General features: G+C 41.8%; 1 protein-coding gene across 3 annotated transcripts in view; it reads right to left on the reverse strand.

The window, feature by feature from the left end:
- Positions 1-693: 693 nt before the first annotated feature.
- The window catches only part of SLAIN1 (SLAIN motif family member 1), a 64,772-nt gene continuing 50,708 nt past the window's right edge, over positions 694-14,757 (reverse strand). For 2 of the 3 annotated variants that reach the window (XM_082434865.1, XM_082434864.1), the window contains one exon: positions 694-13,165. In XM_082434865.1, coding sequence (XP_082290991.1) covers positions 13,090-13,165 — 76 coding nt within the window. In that variant the 3' untranslated portion in view covers positions 694-13,089. The remainder of the gene's footprint in view (positions 13,166-14,757) is intronic. The other variant, XM_082434866.1, reaches the window with a different exon arrangement.

Consider the following 14,757-nt stretch of genomic DNA (forward strand, 5'->3'; position numbering starts at 1 on the left):
TAATTATAATATGTCTTGACACGGGCCTTTTGGGGTCATCTGATTTGGAACTCTATGGCTGTCCTGGATCTGAATGTCTATTTCCTTCAGTCATTATTTTTTCAAGTATGTTTTCTGCCCCTTTGTCTCTTCCTTCTCCCTCTGGGACCCCTTTACTGTGAATGGTGGTCTGCTTGATGTTGTCCCTTAAGCTATCTTCACCCTTCTTTCTTTTTTTTTCTTTTTTAGCCTCTCTAATTGGTGAGTTCCACTGCCCTGTCTTCAGGTTCACTGATCCTTTCTTTGCGTCATCATCTAGTCTGCTTTTGAAGCCCTCCAGTGTATTTTTCAGTTCAGTTATTGTATTTTTCAGTTCTCTGACTTCTATTTGGTACTTGTGTTTTCTGTCTCTTTGAAGTTTTCACTGGGTCCCTCCATTCTTCAAAGTTCAGTGAGAATCTTTATGACTGTTTTTTTAACTCTCGGTCAGGTAAATCACTTACCTCCATTTCCTTAAGGACTTTTTCTGAGGCTTTACCTTGTTCTTTGTTTAAAAACTATTCCTCTGTTTCTTCATTTTGCTTGACTGTCTGTGTTTGTTTCTGTGCATTTGATAAAACAGCCGTCTCTTCCAGTCTTGAAAGAATGGCCTTGCATAGGAGAGGAACCTTTTTGTTCAACCCTGCCCTAGCTCTAGGTTGTCCCTCAAACCTGTGTGATTGTCCAAGTGGCCTATTTTATTTTTAGCAGCTCCCAGTAGTTATGGGTCATCAGTGCCCCAAAGAAGAGGATCTAAGTTAGGACCTCAATTCAGGCTGATTGAAACCCAGACCCTCAGCAGCAGCTTTTAAAGTATGGAAATATATACAGTTCTCTGGGATCACAAGCATATAAGTCCTGCTGGCCACCAGAGCCAGGTGACCTAGAAGTGTCCCCTGGGGGCAGCCACAAGAACCAGGGTGCCAGAGGAATGTACAAGCTCCTTTCTGGAGACACTGGCAAGCTGAAGTGAGGCAGAGGAAGAGTGCAAAGATGATTTCCACCAGCCTTTATTTCCTGAGAGAACCTCAGTAGGCTGCTAGATATGTGCCTGCACCTCATGCCAAAGCTCCAGGACAAGCAAATAAGCCTCTTTCACAGAAAGACTGGGGGTGTATTTCACTTGCCTGTGTAGTGCCCTGAGGGTGGCAGCTGGCCAAGAACTATGTCTCTGATTGTTACAGTCCCATGGGACCCAGGAATGCAAGCCCTCCAGCCAGCAGAACTAGGTGATCAAGGGGCATCCCCTCGGTGGCAGCCATAAAAGCTGTGGCACCAGACACAAAACCCAGGGCACCAGGCACGTGTAAAATCTTCCCTCTGGAAGATACTGGCACTCTGGAGCACAGTAGAGGGAAGAGTGTGAAGATGGAGCCCAACAGCCTCCTTCCCCAGAGAATACCCCAGCAGGCCCCAAAATGCGTTAAATTAGATGCCTGCCCCTCAAGCTGATGCTTTAAGAAAAGCAAATAAGCCTCTTTCATGTAAGGTCTGTGCACCTCTCAGCCAGCTGCTCTCACACTGGTTCCTGGGGCAAGTCAGTCTGAGCACGTGAGCCCTTTAAGAGCCATCTCTCAGTGCACTGTAGCCCTTTGGGTCTCGTGGACATGAGCCCCGTTGGTTTTCAAAACTGGTATTTCGGGGAGTTTTCTCTGAAGTCCAGGTCTTAAGAGTATGGGTGCCCAATGTAGAGTTCAAACCTTTTGATCCTCAGAGAGAAGCTCCCCAGCCACTGGTGACCACCATCCTCCTTTCTGTCTCGATGTATGTGACTAATCTAGGTACCTCATATAAGTAGAATCATACAGTATTTGTCCTTTTGTGTCTGGCTCATTTCACTTAGCATAATGACCTCAAGGTTTAACCATGTTGTAGAATGTGTCAGAATTACCTTTCTTTTTAAGGCTGAATTCCATTGTATGGAATTTTATTTATCTACAGATGACCACTTGGGTTGCTTTCACTTTTTGGCTCTTGTGAATAAAGGTGCTATGAACATGGGTATACAAATAATCTGATCGAGTCCCTGCTTTCACTTCTTTTGGGAATATACCTAGAGGTGGCATTGCTGGATGTATGATAATTTTATTTTTAATTTTTGGAGGAACCTCCATAATGTTTTCCATAGCAGCTGCACCATTTTACATTCCCATCAGCAGTGCGTAAGAGTTCCAATTTCCCCACATCCTTGCCAACACTTGTTTCATTTTGTGTTGTTTTTATTTAGTTTATAAAAGCCATCCTAATGGGTGTGAAGTGCTATCTCATAGCTTTGATTTGCATTTCCCTAATGATTAGTGATGTTGAGCATCTTTTCGTGTGGAGGAGGCTACAGAAGAAAAATGTCTTCAGGGAAAATGAAGAAAAAATGGGATTAATAGATGGCTGATAGATTTGACTATGTGGGAGAAAAGTATTTTACAGAGCTCTGTGGACTATAAAACACTTAGCCACAGGTTCGAAGAACTCTAAGACATTTTTGTTTTAAATGAAGCAGTTGTTAACTCCAGGAAAATATACTATATGAAGTCAATAAATACTGTTTAGATTAAAAACTTGTTTAATTATATCGGGAAAATGGAGGGAAGATGCGAAAGAGCGCTGGTAGCTGTGAGCAGTGCTCACCAATGTTCCCAAATCTCTTCCACTTCTTGGACTCAGAATATCATGTTTCACGCTTCCTGTGCAGCTAGAGAGGCCGTGCGGGCAGCTCTGGTCATAGTCTGAGAGATGGCACGTGCCCCTCTCAGTGTGGAGCACTGAAGGCGTGGTCTCTGATTCTCAGTTCTCTCTCCCTGCTGTGATGAGCCCTGGCGCCCCCTGTTGACATGGCCGTGTTATAGGAAGGGGCAGGGTGACTACCTTTGTAGCCAAACCCTCCTCTGACTCCGCTGGACCCTAGAGTGCACGGGAGAAATGGCTGTTTGCAGCCTGAGATGTGGGGATTCTTTGCTACTGCAAGATAATCTACGTCAGGGGCTAGGAAACTTTTTCCGTAAGGGGTCACAAAGTTAATATTTTAGGCGTTGCCACACATAATCTCTGTTACATATGCTCTTGTTTTTTTTAAACAACTCTAAAAATGTAAAAATCATGATTAGCTCATAAGCTGTATGAAGATTGTACGAAGATGGGCTGTGGGCCAGGTTTGGTAGTTTTCGGACCCTGATCTAGACGACTGTAGTGGGTACCGACCGCAGATCGGCTGGGTCTTTGAAGCTGGGGAAGACAGCTCTGTCGCCCAACACAGAAGACCAGGAAGTCTGGGGACTTAACACCCACTGACTGATGGGAGCTGGTGAATAAATATCTCAGTTCTGTGTGGGAGACCCTAAGCAGCGTGTTCACACTATTTCCTAGAATATCCTTATGGGCTTAAGTTCCAGCAACTGGCCAAATAAAGCCCCTTTAGTGCCTGCTTTCCCAATTCTTCCCTGATTCCACTCACTTACAGCGTGTCCTGTACCTCCCAGATAAACTGCTGACCTTTGTCTAGAATCTACCTCTGGGGAAAGTCAAATGAATGTATCTATCCTTAGTAGCACAGCTATTAGTGCAGGAATGTAGTGCTTCTGTGCCACTGGCTTAACAGTCAAGCAGTGAAAGATGAGGAAATGGCATCGGAGTGAGAAAAGTGGTGACCCGTGTCTTGCCCATGTTATGGCAACACATCTGTGATGGCTTCTTGGCTGAGAGGCTGTGGAGAGTGGACCACAGCCCTCACTCGCCTCTAATCATTGGATGCGATGTTCCCTAAAATGAATCTGCCAAGTGCATGCGCTAAATTGGCTTAGCTCTGTTTAAAGTCTTTTTAGTAAGTGACCAAGCCCTGCCTATCTTGGCTTCTCCACGTCTCCCATGTCTTTCCCTTCTGCTCTGTCCAATGTCCACGGGGCAAATACATTCATCTCCCCGGTGGATGTGGATATGGTGCTCCGTTGCGGGAAGCTCCCTATACTGCAGAGGACAGAAAGCTAAAACCCTCAAACCTCAGGCTTTCTTGCGGCGAGAATTCCAGATGCAGTCAAGGGTCCACTGATCAGATGCTCTTGCAGGGAAGGGTGACAATTCGGGAACGTCTGACGTTTTGTGGGCAAGCTGTGGAGGCATTGGCTTTATTCTGTGGCAGCGTTAGCAGAAGTCCCTTATCTGGTCACTACTTTCATGTGTGGGACACATGGGGCCCCCTGTGGTCCATCTGCCTTTTGTTGGTACAGACTTGGAGGGCGTGGTGACACAGCCTGGATGCAGCGTCCTGGTCTCTGGACTGTAGCAAGGGCAGCGTGTTAGTGGAGCCAAGGGTTCCGGGGCAGCTTCTCATTCCCCTCTGCCCCATCTCTGGCACCGTCAGCCCATCTCCTGGTCCGCGATGCTGTGTGAGCAGCTGTTCTCAGAGGCCTAGCCTGGGCTGGCCCAGCTGTCGTGCCAATTACCTTATAGGCACTAATTTCTTCCATCAAATCTCTTCTGCTTCAACATAGCTAGAGTAGTTTGCGCCCCGCACTGAACCCAGGCTAACACAGTCTGAGACGGCATTCTTGCCTTCCGGTCTTCCCTTGGAGAGAGCCGGCACCTCTGCCCCGTTCTTACTATGCATGGGTTACAAGGCCCTCCCCAAATTAGCTCCTGCCCATGCCTTCAGCTTAGTTCCCTCCGGCACTCCCTCATACCCTGCAGGCAGCTGAATGAAAAAGTTCACCAGATTGGCCACGCGAGTTAACACCTGTTCTTTGCACACTCCGTTTCCTTGCACGTCTTGCCCCCTCTACCAGGAATGCCCACCCCAGCTTTGCGCTTGCTTCCACCCTTGGATCTCTTTAGTCCTTTCTCCATAGACCATGAGTTTTAACTTCACATTTATTCAAGTTATCTTTTGGTTCAAAGCCAGGGTCCAGATCCCAGCTCTGGCCCCTAATGGCTCTGTGACCGTGGGCAAGTTGTTTAACCTCTCTGTACCTGAGTTTCCTCATTTTCAAAATGGGGATAATAGAAAGACAGATACCATATGAGCTCACATATATGTGGAATCTAAAAACCAACAACAAAAATGAGCTCACAGATACAGAGAACAAACTGGTGGTTACCAGGGGCACGGGGGGTGGGGAGAGGGTGAAATGGGTGAAGGGGGTCAAAAGGTACAAGTTTCCAGGTATAAAATAAATCCTGGGGATGTAGAAAAAATAAAATAAATGGGAATGATAATAGTATTTACTTCAGTGGGTGTTTTAGCTGTGCTTTCTTAGATTTGTTATGTCTCTTTGGCAGCTGTTCAGCACAGGGCCAAACTATCTACCGAAGTGTTGACCTCTTCCCTGTGAGTCGGCCTGCGTGTGCAGACCGGCTGATCCAAGGCCAAGTCCCCCACCCCCTTCTTATCCAGTTCTCACACACCAAAGCAATATTCCCCCTGCCTTAAATCACGCTTAGGACCAAGTACTAGGCAACTGGAGACCACCCCTATAGCTCAAAGCCCCCTGGAATTATTCAGATCAGCCAATCCTAGACTGTTTACTCTGCCTTGCCTTGCGTTTCCTGCAGAAACCCCAGCAAAGGCTCTGGCCTAGACTTCCACCTCCTGACCAAAACCTGCCTCCGTGTGCTGTGACTTGCCCTTTCCCTTCCGGAAACATGAGTAATAAAAGTCTTCTTTCAGTGGCATCGAGCTCTTGATGTCATCACTCAGTCACTTCCACAAATTAAAATCCCACAGGTGTAATTTTAGAACAATAAGATTGTGTGAGGATTAAATTAGTAAAAACTTCTAAAGAACTTAGCTGAGTGTCTGGCACATAGGAAGAGAAGTATGAGTGTTAGTGTTACTATTAATAAATAGCTTCCCATTGAACTTGGAATAAAATTCAAAGCCCTTCCTTACTTGAGGTTCCACAGCCTCATGCCCCTCCCTCTCCCGTGGTCCTGGGACCTGTGCAGTGGCACGTAGGCCTGTGCTCAGGAGGGCCCTGTGATTGGTTCAATGCTGGACTGTTGCCATCCTGAAATTCTTAGTATGTTCTCAAAGTTCATTTCGTACTGGAGCCCACAAAGCATGGAGCCAGCTGAGCCACTAGCACACTAAGGTGCAGCCCCACCAGCCTTCTTTTGGCCCTTTATACACTCCAAATTCTTCCCTCTCTCTACCTGAAATAATCTTTCCCTTTCTCTTCATTTGATGAATTCCCATACATCCTCAGCTTAAATGTCCTCTTCTCAGACAGGCCTTTCGGGAGAATCCTTGCCCCCCTGCTTCCATCCCGTTATTCTGTATCTTAGCTCCTTGCTTCTTCCTTTATAGGAAGGACATGGTATTTGTTAGATTTGAACCTGTCTCTCGTACTAGAATCAAGAATGTCACTTCCACGAAGGTAGAACCACATCTGACTTGTTGGCTGTGATATCCTCCGTGTTTAGCACAAAGCCTGACAAATAGTAGGCTCTCAATAAATATTTGTTGGATGAGTGAACCCAGGACCTGCTTTAAGATCAAATTGCTGACCTCACCAAAGCTGATCGTTCCCTTGGTCCCATCACCACTCTTTCTCTAAATATCTTTTAGCATAGTGTTGCATTGTTTACATGGCTAATAGTGATTTCTCTGAATTTTAGACAGCCCAAAAATCTATATATGGTCTCTTCTCCCTAATCCCTGGCTGAATCATGAATTTAAGGATTAGATGTAGGGAGATTTGGGGGTCCTTCTGTTACCTACGAGGATGATAAAGGTAAACTATTCTTTGACAGGTTAAGGATGCAAATTGTCACTTCTTGGGTAACCACTAAAAAAGAATAGCAAAGGAGGATTAGGGTATAATTTTCAAACTAATAGGAGAGAAAAGCAGAATTAAAAAAAACAATCTAAAGGAAGACAAAAATGGGGGGAAAAGGAACAGATGTAACAAACGAAGCTCATAAGAAGGTGGTAGATTTATATCTAAATATGTCAGTAATTATTTTATATACCATGGCTTAAATGATCAAGTTCAAGGGCAAAGATTTTCATACTAGGTTTAAAAAACCCTGAACTGTATGTTGTTTAACACAAGAATGATAAAATTTGAAAGCAAAGGTTTAAAAATATATATCATATAAACACTAAAAGAAATATGTAGCTATTTAATATCTGAAAAATAGATTTTTTAAGACATTAAAAAGAAAAATAAAGAAGACTAGTGCCAAGATAACAGGTTCACTTTGCCAGGAAGATAAAAGATATTTAAATATCTTTTGCACCAAATCATGTGGCCTAAAAAGACAAAGCAAAATTTGATAGAACTACGAAGAGTAGAGGAGTATACAGATAATCCACCAATAAAGTAGGAGGTTTAATCATGCTTTTGGAAGCAGAATAAACACAACATCAGATTTTAAAAACATGACTTGACTGGACTCCAAGCCCCAGTGGCTTTACCAGTGAGATTTATCACATTTTTAAGGGAGAAATAACTCCAATATTACATAAATCCTCCCAGCTAGAAAAACACATAGTACTCCCCAGTTCATTTTATGAGACTAACACTATCTTCATTCCAAAACCTAATAGGGACAGTTTGAGAAAGAAAAATTATAAACCAATTTTATTCAAAAATTGGACAAAACTCCTAAATAAAATATTAGTAAATGAAATCAATCTATTTTAAAAAGGAGTAATGCATTATGACCAAGTTGGATTTATCTCAGTAATTCAAGGTTGAGTCAACATTAGAAAAATCCATCATAAAGTCAGCATATTAACAGATTAAATGAGATAGTCTTATTTTAATAGATGCAGAAAGTTTGTTTAAAATTTACATTCTTTTATGATAAAATACTGTTAGCAAATTTGAAACCTAATGGTAAGAAAAGAGAAAGCTTTCCTTCTGAATTAGCAAAGAGATAGATATCTATTATCATTTATATTTACTACTGCATTGAAGACCATAGGCAAGAAAAAGAAAGAAAAGATATAGGATAGGAAAGAAAGAAAGCTAACATTCATACATTTTGACTGTGTATATAAAGATTCTAAATATAAATTAACATAACATAAATTTAAGGTGGTTGAATAAAACATTTGAAATGAAATTTTAGAAATATCATAAGTATCACGTAGCATAAAAAAGTATCGCATACCTAGAAATTAATCTTGCAAAAGGCATTTAAGTCCTCTGGGAAGAACTTGCACAATTTTATTGAGAGAGATTAAAGAATACCTCAGTCAATAAAAGAAGAGGTAGACCATGTTCATGGATTTTTAAGACTCAGTATGTAAACAGTCAATTTCCAAGATATTGAATTATAAATTCAATGCAATCCAATCAAAATCCCAACAGGATGTTTTTCTGGCTAGTTTGTTTAAAAATACATATGGAAATGCAAAGGGACAAGAATATCCATGACACTCTTGAAGGAAAAGATAGCAAAACTACTCTATTTAGCAAAATGTAATTATAAGCCTATAGAGATTAAACCAGCATGGTTCTGGTACAGGAATAGACAGTTCTGAAACAGACACATACACACACAAAGACATTTGATTATGACAAAGAACAGTGAGGTAAGGACAAAGTTTTCAGTAAGTGTTACTAGGACAACTATAAATCCACATGAACAATATAAAATATAGGTGAAAAGCAAAATAATAAAACGTTGAGAATACAGAAGTTATATTCACGATTCCAGGGTCGGGAAATACTCTTTAAACAAGACACAAAATGACTAATCTTTTAAAAAAAATGGTAAATATGTACTATATTAAAATTAATAATTCTATCAAAATACCTCATTAAAAGAATTAAAAGGTAAGCTACACAGTGTGAAGATATAGTTTTAACACATATAACTGACAAAAGGCTTGTAGCAGACTATACAAATAACTACTACAAATCAGTAAGGAAACCCTAATAGAAAAATGGACAAAAGACCTGAACAGGAATTCATAAAAGAGGATATGCAAATGTTCAATAAACAAATGCAAAGGTATTCTATCTCACTACAACCAAGGAAATGAAAATTAAAACCATGAGACACAACTAGATACCCACAGACTTAAAAGTTAAAGATGTTTTAACAATACCAAATATGTGTAGTAACAGGAATTCTCCTAGCCTCCTGGCAAACATGTACAGTAATACAACTAATGGGAAATTAGATTGGCATTATCTAGTAAAGTGGTTGGCAGTGTTTTGCAGGCAGCTTCTAGGATGGCCCCAGTGATCCTTGTCTCCTGGTATGAACATTTTTGTGTAATCCCCTCCCCTTAAATGAGGGCTGGACATAGTGACTTGCTTCCAATGAATAAAACATGGCAAAAACGATGGGCCGTCCCTTCTAAAAATTAAGTTACAACAGGAAGATTTCCAGCTTTCTGGCTCACGCTCTCCGTTTCCCAACCTCCCTCTCTCTCTCTCTCTCTCTCTTTCTCTCGCTCTCGCTCTCGCTCTCGCTCTCGTGCTCATTCTGATGAAGCAAGCCACTATGTTGTAAGCTGCCCAAGGAGAGGTCCATGTGGCAAGAAAGCAATGGTACCTTCTGGTCAATAGCACACAAGGAAATGAATCGTCCCAACAATCACGTGAGTGATCTTGGAAGCAGATTCTTCCCTAGTGAGTCTCAGGATGACTGCAGCCTTGTGAGAAACCCTGAGCCAGAGGACCCAGCTAGGCTGTGGCCAGGTTCCAGACCCATAGAAACTGAGATAATAATGTTTTAAGCCACTTAGTTTTGTAGTAACTTGTTATGCAGCAATAGCTAACTAATACAAATGTCAGCCAGGCTAGACTGTCTGTGTTAACTCAGCACCATAGTTCCCTTTCATGTTGCAGAACTAAGCATCTCAGGATCACTTTTCCTGTATGAGTCCTGGTTTGTTACAGTGTGAGGAATGCACATGAGATAGAGGGCACAACTGTTTTTTTTTGGAATGTGTCATGTGGCTTATGGGATCCTAGTTCCCTGACCAGGGATCGAACCCAGGCCCCGGCAGTGAAAGTGCCGAGTCCTAACCACTGGACTGCCAGGGAACTCCCTGGAGAGCATAACTGAGCTCAGCCAGAATCATGGTTTTCCAGCCTACCCCACCCACAGCTTCCCCGTCTCTGCTGGAGGAACTCCATCCTTTTAGTTGCCAGCCCGAAACACCTGGAGTTTTTCTTTTGGTCTCTAACACAGTATATCCAATCCATAAAGAAATCCCGATAGCTGTAGTTTTAGAAGACAGCCTGAATCTGACCATTTCTATCTCCTCCATTGCTATCTTGCTGGTCCAGTTCCACATCATCTCTTGTCTGGACTAAATAGTTTAATTCACCTTCGCGGCATCTTCATTTCTTATCTTAAGAGTCTATTCTCACCAAATGCGAGTGATGCTTTTAAAAAGTCAAATCATAAACTCTGCTGCTCAAAACCATGAATAGCTCCCATTTCCAGAGTAAAATCAAAAGCCTTATTGCGGCCCACATGCCCTACGTGATCTTTCCCTGTCTCCCTTCGGACCTCATCTCTACTGCTTCCCTCCTTGTTCCCTCTGCTTGCAGCCACAGTGGCCTCCTTGCTCTTCCTCAAACAAACACCCCAGGCACGCTCTGCCCTAAGCCTTTGCCTAGGCTGCCCCCTCCTTTCCAGCAGCTTTTCTCCAAGGGGGCTCTGTAAATCACCTAGAGGGCTGATTGAATAGGTGTGGGGTGAGCCTGAGGATCTGCATTTTCGAATACGTTTCCAAGAGATGCTGACGCTGCTGACGTGGGGACCATACCCTAGGGCGTCTACTGATGCAAGATATTCAATTCTCTCCTGTGCACCTGGAATAAATGTTACATACCATCCTGGGGAGAACTGTGAAAATAATCACCAACACCATTTTGTCTTTGTTCAGGTGTCACCTTCTTAGTGAGATCTACCCAGATGACCCTACTTATAATACTGTGATCTCTCCCCATCTCTATTTTCTCACCTCCCCCCTTACTTTCATCTCCTTTTCTTTTTTTTGCCATAGCACTTAAGACCTAATGTACTGTGATTTACTTACTTGTATGTGGTTTACTGGCTCTCTCCTAACTAGAATGTAAATTCCAAGATACAGGGATCTTTGGTGTTTATTCCAAGGGCTGAACAGACTTTTTTGAATATAAATGAAATACTTGCTTTGCAAATGAGTTGAATCCTTTCATCTTCTCAGCAGAATATAAACTCATTTTTTAAAAATGTACTAACTGCACTACATATGTTCATAGGAAGAGCACAGTAGTGGCAAAAACAGACTTTTGAGATCAGATACACCTGGATTCAAAAGTCAGCTTCACTATTTACTAGCTTTATGTTTACACTAGGTTAATGTCACATCCCTTGGGCTCAGGGTCTTTATTTTTTAAATAGTGGTAATAGGAGGTGATTGTTAAAAATTAGACAAATATATAAAAAATTTCTAGCACAGTCCTTGTCACTAACAAAGTGCTCAATAAATATCACTTTTCCTTTGATACCTCACCTCCTCTAGCCCACATTTCATTTAAAGGACAGGCTAATTAAAAGCCAGTCTTTTAGTTCCCCATGGAACTATGTAGAAAGGCACACTTCTTAAAAATAAAAATCTCTAATGACCTTCGGGAGAACTCTGTTTTAAAACTTACCATTGAAACCTTTCCCCTAACCTTTCCATAGCAACTTCAGGTGAAAAGTTTTCCAATGTACATCAAATATAGCGTAGACTAATGATAATACTTTGCTATTTTACTGACACTGAGAAAATAAATACTTCAAGTTCAACCCCCATAAAATACTGGAATCTCCATTGACTGACAGTATTCATCCGCAAATGGGTTTCTGGGCAAGAGGCTCCTTGGGTTCTAGTGACCATCCTAAGTGGTACCCAAACACCACTGCAAAACTAAAACCTCACATCTCTTATCCCAAGCATTTTAGAGACAGAAAATTGCTTACAAATGCGAATATTCTGCCTACCCGCCTCAGGTATCAATGCCCTGTACAAGAGCATAACAATGACGATACTTTCACAATCGTGGTGAAACGTAGGTGTGGTATTCGTACTGTTTATGCTGCACATTCATGCGTGACCTGATACTGCTGAAATAGTCTTTATTTCTGAACATTCCAAAACAGCAGTGTACACAGTAACAAATATTAAGTCATATACCATAAGAAAGCATTCATTAGTGCAAATGGATTTTGTAAAAGGTCTATCAAAAAGATTTATTTGCTTTAAAATGCGTTCATTTCCAGAAGCATTATTAATAAAATGTTACAGTTTCATCTTCTGTAAAAGTATTGAAAATCAATTGTAGTACAGTAGCAAACATTGCAGGTATTAAGTGCAATGAGCTTGTGATGCCATTATAAATATGAAACCCACGTATGACAATAAATTAAACAATGAAAACGACAAGACCATTCCACTCTGTTGTCTGGCTGTCTCAGTGCTCAATGCTCCAGATTACATTGTGCTCATTCAACACAAAATTATGTCTCTCAAATTGTATGATGGATTTTTGCTGATATATCCCTAGAGCTAAAAAAATAGTACCTTACCACAAAAATATTTTTATGGCACAAAATTTAAGTTGTTCCATAGTGGTTCACGTAGGTGTAAAAAGAAATAGGCACAAAAAATAAAATTCCTGTAAACTATAAAAAAGTAAACTTCAAAGCATACGTTATAGAATCTGGTTGTAAAGGTGCAATGGATTAAAATACAGAACATGTAATGGGAAGATGTTTAGAACATGTAAGTAAATTGAACAAGTTACTTTAAGAAACTCAGATGGCAAAGAAAGAAAGCATTATGGATGAATACATCTCAATTCTCTCAAAAAGGATTCAGGTACATATCAGTTCTACAAAAACTTCCTAGCTCTAAGTGTCACAATACTGCAACCATGGATTTGTGAATGCTGCAGTATCTCAGGCAAATATTTAAGTGCAATAATTAGTCTCTGGTGATTGGTCCATTGAAAAACAATGCAGTTAATATGTTAAAACGCAGAAGGGAAAGAATATCCCGACATCCGCTGTTACCCAGCCAGCTAGGTAACACGACCCTCATTTCCACTTCTTTCCAGCTGTTCAGACATACATAGCACTGCATCAGTAGCAACCATCTCTCCAGTTTCCATCCCTCAGAGTGCTGAGTGAAGACAGAGGCTTTGGAGGCTGAAGGAAACTATAAAGGAATGAAAAAAGGACACAGCTTGTAAGTAATCCCATGAGTCCCATCACTTACTTTGATCTACTCTCCGCCAAGGCAGCAGTGACAACGTGCTGGCACCTTCCCAAGTGTGCCTCGTATTTCTGGGCCTTCCACATGCTCATCTGATGGAAAGCCCAGGTCTCGGCACATTGCCACGCATGTTGTATGTGCACAAGCAGATTTGCAACCTAAGTGGAAAATGATCAATATCCTCAGTGTACAAAGAATATTTTAAAATCAGAAACAGATAGGGCTTCCCTGGTGGCGCAATGGTTAAGAATCCACCTACGAATGCAGGAGACACGGGTTTGAGCCCTGGTCCGGGAAGATCCCACATGCCGCGGAGCAACTAGGCCCGTGCACCACAACTACGGAGCCCGTGCACCACAACTACTGACCCTGTGCCCTAGAGTCTTCGAGCCACAGCTACTGAAGCCCGCGTGCCTAGAGCCCGTGCTCCGCAACAACAGAAGCCACCGCAATGAGAACCCGCACACAGCAACGAAGACCCAATGCAGCCATAAATAAATAAATAAATTTATAAAAAAAAAAGAAAGAGATAAACTCAAGAGAAAAATGGCCTAAAAACATAAGTGGTTACTTCATTGAATACAAATTGAAAATTTCTCCATGTTATTCTATCTTACAAATAATCAAAGATTTGCCTATTATATTGGCAGAGAATTTAAAAAGAATGATAATACCCAATGTTTGCCTAAGTTTGTGGAAACAGACAGACCCTCTCATTGTCTGGCAGTGACAGCCCTTCCAAGAGGTTAGTTTGAAGACATATATCCGAGGATAAATGGACTGTCCACAATGACCTACATACATCAAATAATGTGATTCTATTCAGTCACAAATGCAACACAGCCCGGCATTGAACAAACATGCACCAAAATGATTTCTATCTGGATAGTAGGATTATTTACTTTTCTGTGTTTGTTTTACAGTAGTTTCTGAATTTGTTTTTGATCTGAGCACCTATTTATCAGAAAATAAAAACTATTTATAGCTACCCGATGCATAAAGAAAAATTACTTGTTCTCAAATCCTTTTCACACTTTTACCATGGTTCCCTCCCTCTCCTCCTCCAAATCCTAATTTCCTGTAAGAGTTGATTTACTGCCGCCATTTTCTCATCTTCTACTCTGTCCTCAACTCGCTTTTATGGAATTGTTTTTAACCATAAGACACTCCAGGAGATCCAGTTCAAGAAGGGCCCGCCACAACCATAAGATCATCGAATGGGTGCCCTGCAAGCAGGCTGGAATTTTGAAAGAAAAAAAAAAATTCTACCTGGAATATACCAAACTTACACCAACATAAGCTAATAAAGTCCCAGTTAAATATCACTAAGATAGGGGCTTCCCTGGTGGCGCAATGGTGGAGAATCTGCCTGCCAATGCAGGGGACACGGGTTCAAACCCTGGTCTGGGAAGATCCCACATGCCGTGGAGCAACTAGGCCCGTGAGCCACAGTTACTGAGCCTGCGCGTCTGGAGCCTGTGCTCCGCAACAAGAGAGGCCGCGACAGGGAGAGGCCCGCGCAGAGCGATGAAGAG

Source organism: Balaenoptera physalus (assembly GCF_965194825.1).
Source record: "Balaenoptera physalus genome assembly, chromosome: 18".
NCBI lineage: Eukaryota > Metazoa > Chordata > Mammalia > Artiodactyla > Balaenopteridae > Balaenoptera > Balaenoptera physalus.